Source organism: Lepeophtheirus salmonis, chromosome Z, assembly GCF_016086655.4.
Source record: "Lepeophtheirus salmonis chromosome Z, UVic_Lsal_1.4, whole genome shotgun sequence".
In the NCBI taxonomy this organism is placed as follows: Eukaryota; Metazoa; Arthropoda; class Copepoda; order Siphonostomatoida; family Caligidae; genus Lepeophtheirus; species Lepeophtheirus salmonis.
The window spans coordinates 14,794,989-14,807,052 of NC_092584.1; the positions used below are offsets into that span (position 1 = coordinate 14,794,989).

Genomic DNA, 12,064 nt, shown 5'->3' on the forward strand with positions numbered 1-12,064 from the left:
TTCATAACCCTTTGACCAACCAACCAACCAAGTTGTTAACGATCCATCGATCTAGAGAAGTTTTTCCAGTATATACAATTTCAATAAACATGGAGAAATTGGAATGATCCAGAACATCAAAGGGATGTTGCATGACCATTCTAATAATTCATTTATCAATTTTTATCATTCTGTTTTATATTTATAGTTGTCCTGCAAATACAAGTATCAAATCTATCAAGAAGATGGCTTACTTTGAACCAGATGGTCAAATAGCAACATCATTAACTCTGGTGCAAATACAAGCCAATATTCCAAGCCTAGAAATGGTAGACAAAATCCAGAAACTTATGGACGTAACACTCGACAAAACAGCAATAAGCGCTACAGCTAGGGTACAAAACAAGACGATCCTCGAACTGAAAACAATAACCTCACAACTACAAAAAGGTATCAGAGAACTTCAAGACGTATCAGGGTTGGAATAGAAATAATTTCCAAACGCTCAAAGAGACAAGCAGCACTTGGAATTGGAATACTTGGAGGATGTGCATAAAAGAACATAGATAGACTCTTTGGTCATGGAGGAGATCATCATTATGAATCAGATATGCTCAAGACAGTCAAAGGATTAGACATGAAGATGATAACTCTTCAGACATGTATAATAGTTTTAGCTAATGTCAAGAAACAATTCCTAGGAGAAGTACGTCGAACTGACTACAGGATGCACCAAATAGAGAAGGCAGAGATCTGGATATTATACAATTCTCTTTTTAACGATTTATCAAATATTGATAATTGTTTTATAATTTGATTGGAGTGAAGATAGATTTTTATTTGAACCTATGTGTCCAAGTTTTTAAGCATTGTATGAAATTCAAGAACATATATTTGTATTTTCATGACAGAAAAATCATTAATCATAAAATGTAAAAATTACTAATTTTAAATTTTAGAATTTGGATTTTATACTCATGCCAATAAAAATATTACTACAAACTTTTTTAGAAACACAAATGACTGCAGATCCTATATACACTTAAAGTCATTATAAATGTTAGATTTTAAATTTGCTAGTAAAATTGAAAAGTTTTATTTGAAACCATAAATATTTCTTCGTCTCTTATTAGATTTACTATGAAACAACCGAATCATAGTCTTGAGATTTGTAGCCTTCGAATGAGGAACACGCAAATTAATAGATTTCTCATACAACGGGGACGTATTGAGTTGTGAACCCCAAACACAACGGCGTACCTTTTATAACTTTGTTGTTGAGTCGCTATTAATAAGGTGTCTCACTCTCCAGATAAAAATCCCCAAACAGACGGGGCAAGAGAAAATAAAACTTCAGAAAATAAAATAAATTAACCAAAAATTAAATATGGAGCTCACTTCCTTCACTCACAAAGTGGAGTAGGGGAAGGCCAATTAGTAAATTGTTTGAATTGAACTTGAGTCTATTAAGAAACCTCTCCAAAGAGAGAACCCTGAAGAAAAAGTCTTCAGAAGCACAAACTCCATTCAGAGGAAAGTGATCCAAAGAGCTTGACTTCCTCTTAACAACTGAAGATTTAGATAATTGAATTTTTATTCATTTCCTTTTCTACAAATTATAATTATAATTTTTTAAACTATTCATTCTGTAATACTTATGTTCATTATATAAGAATGGATAATAATGTATTCATTTTTTTGTAAGGATATAAGATTTATATAAATACATGATTTAGTGTACACCAATGGCATATATAGCTCGGAACCAATGAAACGTTTGATGATTTAAGAGCACGATTCTGTTTTAGGATCTCTTCCTTGGGCTTCATTTTAAGGAACCTGTGTCCTGAACTTATCTCTAAACAGATTCAAAGTATTGGATATGAGCATGACCGACAGTTTTTAAGAAAATGCGAATATTTCATTCAACCTTCGTAATAACACAGAATTTTATTGACAGTTTGTTTGTATATGTCTACAAATTATTTTGCCATTAATATTTTTAAAGTATTTTCAAAATTTATTTGAGTACATTAACATATTAATAATAAAATATCGAAATATATTCCCTTGCATGCGGTCAAACAATGATTTGGTGGTTGGATTGGAAAAGTTGATGATGTAAGAGTTTAATCCAAATTGTTTATGAGAACCATGACGGTTTCGTAGCATCAGAGTTTTAAAAAAAGTAATATTAAGTAGATAGGTACAATAGGAATTTCTCAATAACTTGGATTTTACTCAAGTGTTCTTTTTATTTAAATCTTTATCTTAGATCTTCTAAGTTTACATTAGCCAGGAACACCCTTGGGCACTTCATTTTGGTGTTGATCTAATCAATTTGATCCCTTAAACCAAAATCAACTCTTCGCGAATTCCATAGCACCATTCCACTACTCACAATTCTGCAGGGTTGTTTTGACTGGAAACGTATAACAACAAAACGGAAATGACCGTCTAAGTAGATCATACAAGTATATTTACATAAGATACAAAGAATACCTCAAGTCAATGTGGCAGGTGTTCGGGGATTTTGGAGAAAACAACTATAATTAAAAGGGGTTTTCCGCAGTTGGAATTTATTCATGTAATAGCCGTGTACCGGGTGTTGCATGTATGGTATATATTTATTGTAAAATTCCATTTATTGTTAATCTCCAGTTATGCTATTAGTTATGAGTAAACTTGATATCTCTTCATAATTATAAGGGTCGAGAGCAGGAATGGGTTTGATATACTTAAGTCAAGTACAAGTACATTATAGAAGTTTTAAATGTAAGTATTAAGCTTATTTTTTAAGGTGTTAAAGTAATTTACAAGACTTGCAATGTATTTAAGTACAATACCTTCACTTAACATTTTTTTAGTAAATGGGTTGAGATTAAATGAATTATCATGGACAGGCAGTGTCCTCACTGTTTATTAGTTGGCCATAAATACAATGACTGTTTGACTAGGAAGAAAGAGTTTCTGAAGATTTATACCTTGCAAAGCCATAGTCTTTATATAATATTAGCGAAAAAAAGTTTCGTTCAGTATTATTAGTTTGACCTTGACAAACTTTTTGGAGGAGGAAATGATGAGGCAAATGAGAAAGCTCTTCTCCAGAGGATTTTATGTTCATTGCAGATAATTTGATCGAAAGCCAAACGTCAACGAATGGTAATCAGTTCTCCTCAAGCATCCAATGTAAAAAAGAATGTTATTGAGTGCAGTGTCTTCATTGGTAAAGTCAACTTCTGTAGAAGATCACATATTTCTAATGCAGAATTGAAGTCCCTTTTAGATTCAAACTTGTGAAATTAATGAAAAATTAAATCTAACTGAGGATGCACGCTGCTTAGAATCAAGTATTATAGTATTAAGGAAAAGAAGAATAATGATTTTTCCTTTTGGGTACTAAAATTGTTGATCCATAAAAAGGAAAAAAAGGACGACTATTCAAAGGTTATTATAAATACAGGGTTAGACCATCATGTAACCGGGATTGCTGGAATTTTCAATCTGATGTATTGTACCGACTACTAAGTAAGACAGGCAGATTTTGACAAAACACACAATCACTCATATTCTATAACGTCACTATTGTTAGAATTTTCAAATTAATGTATCCAGTATCGTACCGACTGCTGTTATAATTTATGTATTTACAATTTTACTAGTAAAACACTCCTACTGGTAATTGATAATCATAAGTTTTTGATTACTAATGGTATAACATATTATAGGCATTAGCGACTTAAATAAATATATTTTTTTTAAATCTATAAAATAGAAATATGGAAGTTATTTTATAAGTTTAACGATGTAAATCAAGTATTCCTGAGTTTGAAAATTTAAAATATTTTTATATTAACGCAGTTCTAGTCTTATTTGAAATATAGAATATTCCCATTTCTAAAGTAGAATCACATGATATCATATCCTTTAAAATCATAATATCATTGGCAGCTGATTTTATAATGAACTTAATCAAGATTACCTTATAAATCACTCCCACCCTCTTCTTGGACTCGTTCGTATTCCATGCCCTAGCCATGAGGAGGATACATATTCTTCAGCAGTTAAAGCTCTCGAAAAAATGGAGGCCAGATGCCGATAACTATTAATAAAGAAAGGTAGTGAGGTAGAAGAAGCGCCCAAGATACATTTGAGGTCCTGAATGATCTCGAATGATAGTTAATGTCCAGGATAATATGTATTCCCTCATCGAATATGAGTTCAAAGGAGCTTTAATTAAGATAAAAAACAATCTTGTCGACACAAATATTAATGTAACATTAAATTTTAAATATCTTGAGGAGACATCTCTAAAGGGTGATTCAAAACGAGCGGTTTTTTCCATTAGGGATTTTTTGACAGGCGCACGCGAGTTCTGTCAAATTCATATGTCATTTTTCCTCAGTATTGTTTTACAATTCTTCATGGAAAGATATACACCACAAAAACGTGTACAAATTGTTCAATTGTACTGTGAAAATCCGAATTCTGTGAAAGAAGTTTTTCACAAATTACGCCCAACTTATGGTCCACATAATCGACCTTCAGAATCCACAATTCGCAGAATAATCGAAAAATTTGAAGGGGAAGCAACTTGCTGGGATGTCCCGTCGTCTGGTAGGCCACGTACAGCCGAGAGTATAGGCGAAGATCGTAAAGAATCAATTCGCCACCGCTCTCAACAACTTGGCTTGTCGTATGCAACAACCTGGCGCATTTTGAAGAAAGATTTGGTTTTAAAGGCATACAAAATACAGCTCGTGCAAGAATTGAAGCCGCCGGACCTTCGTTTGCGCCGTGTGTTCAGTGAATGGGCTCCTGAATGTATTCAACAAAATCTGTTTTTTTCCGGATCAAATTTTGTTCAGTGATGAGGCCCGTTTCTGGCTCAATGGCTAGGTAAATAAGCAAAATTGCCATATTTGGGGTGAAGAGCAACCCGAATTGTATCAAGAGCATCCATTACATACATTGAAAGCAACAGTTTTACAGAGTTATTCGTGAAATTCCGGTCACAATGCTCGAACGCGTCATCGAAAATTGGTGCAAAAGAATGGACCATTTAAAGGCCAGTTGCAGCCAACATATGAAGGGGATTATTTACTAGAAATAATTGTAAAGGATCCCTTTTAAAAGTTATATCCCTTTTAAAATACCCCATTAACTTAATTTTTACATCCCTCACAGAGTAAAAAATTAAATACAATTAACACATTTGATTAGTGTTGTGTCAGCCTATATTTATTCGTTCAGTCTAGTCTGAGGACCCAGAAAAAATTACTTTTAATATCACAAATGTAAAAGTCATTGGTCTTCCCAAATTAAAAAATTTAATTTGGGAAGAGGACATATGTCATTGGATTTGTAAATTTTGATGTGATCAGAAGATTGATCATATCTAACCAAAAAAAGTTGAGAAAGTTATAAAATGATTTCTTGGACAAAGTAATGAGAATAATATTAAATACAGTTTCAAAGGTCCTTGGTGGTAATGTCATACAAGGTTGAAACTACCATGAAATAGTAATTTTTGTTTGATACTATCTTTATCTTAGACATTAAAAGTTGAATATAAACCAACTGGAACCAACAAATCATTCGAATCATGGCCCAAGCTTAATATTTTATGAAATTATTAATTTTGAGCGATTTAAATTCAATGATGTTTACGACTTCTTTGAAAAAGATAAGTAAAGGCTAAATATATTAGAACTTATTGTATTACACAGTGGGACGGGGTTCTGACCGCCTATCTATGTGCATTCTACACTTTCACTCATAACTAATCTGGATTTTATTTAGGAAATGAACTTATACATAGGTAATAAATCCCTAAATATAAATTACGAATATTATAATTGCTCGTTATGGTAAGACTTATCTGATTCGATTTGGAGATAAGTAGAGTGAGTTTTTCTGATCGTTTGAGTATCCAAAGTACATAGTTCGTTGAGCTACAATTTGTTTGTCTTCAGAATGAGAAATCAGGCTTACATTCTTCTGTATTAATGAAGAAAAGGAACTTAATAAAACATTTGAAACCACCCATCGACATAACTTTAAAATAAAGCCCTTTCAATCCCTTAAAAAATAGAGAATGTCGTTTAAAAAAACAAAACATTTCTGAACTACACAGGAACTGGAATATTATTGTAAAATATCTTTTTTTAAAAACACATTTGACTTAAAAATCACCCTTAATATATTTTTTCAATGTCTATTCACCGTATGATTCGTTGACACAAGGTCCCTCTGTATATGTGGTTTTTAAGGTACACCATTACATAGCCAAACGCTCTATATATAGGCCCCCCTGCACTAACCCAACTGGTTTTTACTAGCCACGGACTAGCGTGTCTACCGAGACTTGCAAAAACGGCTTTCGAAGGCTGAAACTTTTCAAACATAAATTTTACATCATTATGCAACAAAAAATCGAAAAAATGGGACACTGGAGTGCAGACGCTAAAATAAAAATTTCAAAGAGATGACCATTTTGTGACTATTGACCTTTAATTTCACATTTTACCTTTGAACTTTAATTTAACATTAAAACTATAGCTTATTAATCTAAAATACCTTAAAGGTATTGCTTCAAGTCTAAAAGATATTTAATGATGAGGTCATATGCCAGTTTTTTTCTGAATATATTGAAATATGTTAAAAAATCACGCATACAGCGTTGAAAAAGTAATTTTCGAGGTGAAGGGGAAGGGGGTTGCTTGGTGTCCGATTTTAATTCTTTTTCTATAAAAAAAAACTACCAAGATATATAGTCATAAGAAAAGTTGCCCTAAAATTAAATTATCTCATTCTTATAAATTACATCATTAGTTATAAACTTATTTTAGCCTCAAAGGGCTGCCTCACGAGAACTGGAGAGGGTATTAATCTTATTCGGGAAGGAATCTGGATTAAAGGTAAACCTATCAAAGACCCAGATATTTACAATTATGTATAGTGAACTTATAAAGGAGTGCTTAGGTTGACTCTCTGCTAAAGTATTGGGTATCATAGTTTCTTGAAATATTGAAATAGGAAAAAGTGCTACGTAAAAGTTGGGAAAGAATGTTAATTATAATTAACAAAGCGGTCAACGGGTTAGTCTAATTTAAAATAAACAAACTTCACAAAATAAAAATATGGAACCAAAAAATTCTTCTGAAAATTCGTCATCTTTTGTAATATACCCCTTTCCCAGAAAACATTCCCAATCCGAACCCTACAGAGAGAGAGAGAGATAGTAGTTTCTATGGCAAGGACGCAGGAAGTATATTTTTGAACAGAGATTAATTGTTCCAGCTGCAAAGTGGGGAAGTAATAGTTCACTTTAGGGTTTGTTGGAGAACTTCGAACAATATCTGGCTCAAAAGAATCCCTACAAGTAAAGATATTTGGGCGTTATAATTTTAAAAAAAGTAAAAATAAATAAATGGAGGTAGCACTTTCAATGAAAGCAGAATCAAAGGGCCCTTAGACCTCTTTCAAGTGATAAATAAGCTTGGCTATTATCAAATAAGAATGCCTGAAGGTTGGTGTACAAAGTACAACTCACACTGTATTTGGTAGTTATTTTCTTTATAAAAGAATCTTGTTTCTTTTGAAATGGGATTTATTTCCATTTTTCCTGGAAAAGTAAGAAACACGCGTTATGCTCCAAAATGCAAAACTGTTGGTTGTGTGTTGTAACATGATAACACACACACACACACACTTTGTTCTTATTTAACTATGGGAAAAAAGTAATTAAAGAACCACTTGGTTGTTTTTTTTTTCTTCTTGTTTTTTTCTATTTATTCGTCATCCGGTGGATTTCATTCTTATTGAACTGAGGTATGGATACATAAAAACAGATAATATATACATAGATATCTTTTAAATATGTACTCGTATTGTACTTAAGCCTTTATTCCTTCTAAAGTTTCAATTGACCTGAGGCTTTATAACGTTATTGTCATGTGTATAATACATATACTAAATGGTAGATTCTCCATTATTTTTTATTCACGTTTGTTTCCGGATTTTGTTTTTTACATGGTTCTAGGAGGTTTGAGTAATTTGTTTCATGGAATTAAAAAAAAAAGGGATATCTCTTAATGAAGTATTTTACTTTTTGATGATGAAGTATGTTGTAAAATTGTATGAAGTGATGGTCGGAGAAGAAAAAAAGTCTTTTTTAACCAGAAATTATAGTTATTTTTTCTACATTTTGATATAAATTCATTTTTTTAGGATAAAGGATGTTCAGGTACTAATTCAGGAAACCTAATGTTAAAACGCCATTTCCAATTTTTTTTTTTTTTTTTTTTTCCTTTTAATGATTCTTCTTTCCGTTGTTTCCGACTGCGCTTTAAAGAAGCAATGGAAAGAAAAACAAAAAACAGAAGGGAAGTAGCAGCAAAGAAGCCAGGTGGACGCAAGATTGAAAAAAGTACCAGAGAACCATTTTCCCTTCTCGTCTTCACCAGTGGTAATTATTATTTTAGATCCAAGTTAAAAAGAACAAACTACAGAAATAAGTGTAGTCCGAATATGATGTCTGGACTTCCAGTTATCATTTCTGGTGAGCGTAAAATAGTTGTTGGGATATCCCCAATTACTGAGGTGTCACACATTCTCGAAGTTCTTCAGAAAGCATATGGACTCAAAATCCCCACACGAAGTCTTACTATTTTAGAAAGATGGAGAGAGATAGAGAAGCCATTGAGAAACTCCGAACTTATCTATGACAGATGGAATTCCTGGGACGCTGAAAAAGTACATGTAAGCTATGTTCTTAAACGTAGGAAATCGGATGGAAGGAGGAAGTTGAGACGACGGAGTTTTAAGACACAGGAGTTTATCGATGAAGTGGTGCCTCTACGTGTGTTGGAAGAAGAGGATTTTCGTCGTATTTACGGTAATTATTTACATAGGTTTTATTAATATGTGTGCAAAAGAATAATGACCAATATATTTATATATAGATCAATGTGAGAAATAAAAACGATGTATTTTGTGGTTTTTATATAGTTTATATATGAAATCACATCATCCTTTAGAATATAGCTATTTGTTTATTCGTCTTGTCAAATGTGTGTTCTGATATTATCACAAGAACACGGGAATATCTCAATCTATATTAGTAATGAAATGTCTGATAACTTTGTCCAAAAAATAATATTACATGTAATGTATATGAGTGAACAGAGTGTTTAAAAAGTAAAATTTATATATTTAAAGTTTTGTAGAAAAAATTAATATTTAAATATTGAAAATGGGTAAACGATGAAAAATATTGAGAAGAGCATCATCCTTTGTTCAACTTCTCAACTGCTCTTCATTATAACTTATATTAACTTATTCAAATTTACCATGTTATAATATTCATATTATATAAATTTTAAGTTATATGAAGCCTCATACATATGCGAGGGCTGTCTGAAAAGTTATGTAACAGTCGTTCGAGTGAGTTGATCTGTTTTTGTGGAAATGGAAAAAATCCAGTATCGAGCTGTCATTAAATAGTTGTCGTCAAAATGCCTGAAATAGCTAGTTACATCTCACGGCGTGACATCGCTAACACAAAAAGGCCCTATGTATTTTGTTGTCAGCTGTCGATTTACTCATTTCACTTGATACATCATGGCTATTTCATAATTTATTCTTTTTGATAAATGAACAAAGTTATAAATTATTCAATACTTATGAGTTATACTCCGTTTCCAAAGGAACAGGAATAAAATTTCGTTGTATATTTACATATATATATTGACCATTTTATTATTCATAAGAATATAGAAATAAAAGTGTGTAGCTACACTTTTAATAAAATACTATGTAAAATTTTAATATTGATACGACTAATCTTGGAATACTTAAGAGAAAAAAAACAGTTTCTCTGATTGACTTATTTGGGTAACTTTTAATTGTTCCTTCTTGGAAGGAAGGTTGTGTGATACAGTAAATGTAACGTCGTGATCTATCTAGCATTTGTTGACAGTTACACACCAAAATTTCGGCCATATTGCACTATATTCTTATTTTGAGTTAAATTATTTATCCCATGGTATCTAATTCGAATTTCAAATGGAACGAGGAATATTTATTATTAACGAAACCTATATATATTAACTACATTTGTATGAGCTCATATTTTTTAGACTTCTACAGTTGTAGAGTGGGGGCCGTGCACCTCCCTCGCCGTTTGCAGCAACAATGTAACTATAAACCACTCCCAGAGGCTTTTTTTTTTTAAATTACCTATAATAATCTACCAAAAACTGAACATATATTCAACTATAAGTCCAATTTTTTTTTATTTAAATTAATTTGGGAAATAAATCTTCATCCCCTTATCTTCCCTTCTGCATTTTATTATTAATTTATCCTATTGAATCATAAATTACCAAATGAATAATTTCTTTTGGCTGAATTTTCTAAACATATGAATATATATATATCTATACAACTATTTTTTCTACGTGCATGATGAACCTACATAATAGTGATTTCAATACATATGTTTTGACACAATTATTGTATGGGAAAAAAATAAAATCGTCATGTGTAGGCTTTTATTATATATGTACATACAAAGCTATATTAGTTTCAATGCTTAATATTTTCCCAAAGAAATGATATTATGATATTATTTATCAGTAGCTATATAGACATTACATTAATTCATCCTTTATTTTTTTATTTTTTAGAGAAAGATGACGAAGCATTTCGTTTTATAGAATCTGTCAGACGGCATTTCATCGATCTGGAGAATTTATCAGACGTGAATTCCCGTCTTGAAGAAGAGGAAAATAAAATCATAGGGCTTATAACCGAAGTAAAAAACACTAAGGACTCTCAAAAATATGAAACAAAAGACAAAGAGAGTTTAAAGGCTCTGGAGTCCGAAATAAAGATCCAAAAAAGAGACAATGCAGGACTCAATGCCCTTATTCAAGTCAATGCAGATAAAATAGACTATCTGCGTGAGACTCTCCGAGCCAAGAATGGAGACATAAGGGAATTAGAGTATGACTATAACGTAGTAGAGAAGGAAAGTCGTAAGCTGGAAAAGCAATATAAGAAGCTCTTAAATTTGAGGATTTGTGACGAAGAAGATGATCCGTCTTCCTCTGGGTTTTCATCTGCTGTTAGCTATGACAATGACTCATCCTTAGATGAGGCTTCTGAAACTTTTGTCTAAAAAGGCGATATAATCCTTAATGGTGTATCCTGGAGATATTTTTGAAGTTAATGGAATTCTAGTCATATTTTATACTTTTAAATCAAATTCCCATCTGTGATGATAATGTATATTTTTTTGTTAAATATATAATAATTGCTGTGATTTGTGGTTGTATATTTTCTTTTCTTGAAAACTATTATACCTATTCATCATTTTAAAAAAACAAAATCTATTTTTTTACTCCTACAAATTCAAATTGACATTATATACTTAATAACTGAACCAAATAGGGACAGTGCTTGCCAATAATTCGCACTTTAATATGAGTACAAACACTAAAAAAAAGAAAATATACCGACGCTTACTTGAGGCTTGGAATTAAAACCATTATGAACAATGGTATTGAGCTTTCTCATTGCATTATATGTCAAAGGTATAAATAGGAGCTGCCTGCATAAAGGGTCATTTTTATCGATATAGAAACTGAGCTCGTATAAAAAAGAACCGAAACCCGTTGAAATGAAAGAGCCAAGACCGATAGCACTTCTGAACCCGAACCGGTTATAACCTTGCTTAGATGTTCCTTTCTCAACAATGCAATAATAAAAAGAACAGATTGAGAATTTGAAAATTTGGAGATGACAATAAAATAAGAAAATGAAAAGAATTTTTTAATGGAAAATTACTTTGGCGAAGTCAATACATTGACCCCACGTCAATATTTCAGGTAAGTTAAATCTTTTTATATATATTTTTTTTTAATGTCATGAATTTCATATCTAAGGCCACAACATAAGATGAGTTGTAGCATATATTTAGATGACTGTATTTGTATGTATCTCTCTCTTCCTGTTTAGCATGGATGTTATATACAATCCTTTGTTTCCAGGTTAATTTGAATACGAGTTCCAAGGACTA

At 31.7% G+C, this 12,064-nt stretch overlaps 1 protein-coding gene across 1 annotated transcript; it reads left to right on the top strand.

The window, feature by feature from the left end:
* The first annotated feature begins 8,341 nt into the window (after positions 1-8,341).
* LOC121130250 (uncharacterized) lies at positions 8,342-11,306 on the top strand. Its single transcript, XM_040726011.2, has 2 exons — positions 8,342-8,878; positions 10,671-11,306. The coding sequence occupies exons 1-2, from the start codon at positions 8,512-8,514 to the stop codon at positions 11,162-11,164; spliced, it is 861 nt and encodes a 286-aa protein (XP_040581945.2). The 5' UTR covers positions 8,342-8,511; the 3' UTR covers positions 11,165-11,306.
* The last annotated feature ends 758 nt before the right edge of the window (positions 11,307-12,064 follow it).

Coding starts and splice junctions, on each gene's coding strand:
- LOC121130250 (XM_040726011.2), top strand. CDS start 8,512: ATGATGTCTGGACTTCCAGTTATCATTTCTGGTGAGCGTAAAATAGTT. Junction 8,879..10,670: donor GGATTTTCGTCGTATTTACG/GTAATTATTTAC, acceptor TTTATTTTTTAG/AGAAAGATGACGAAGCATTT.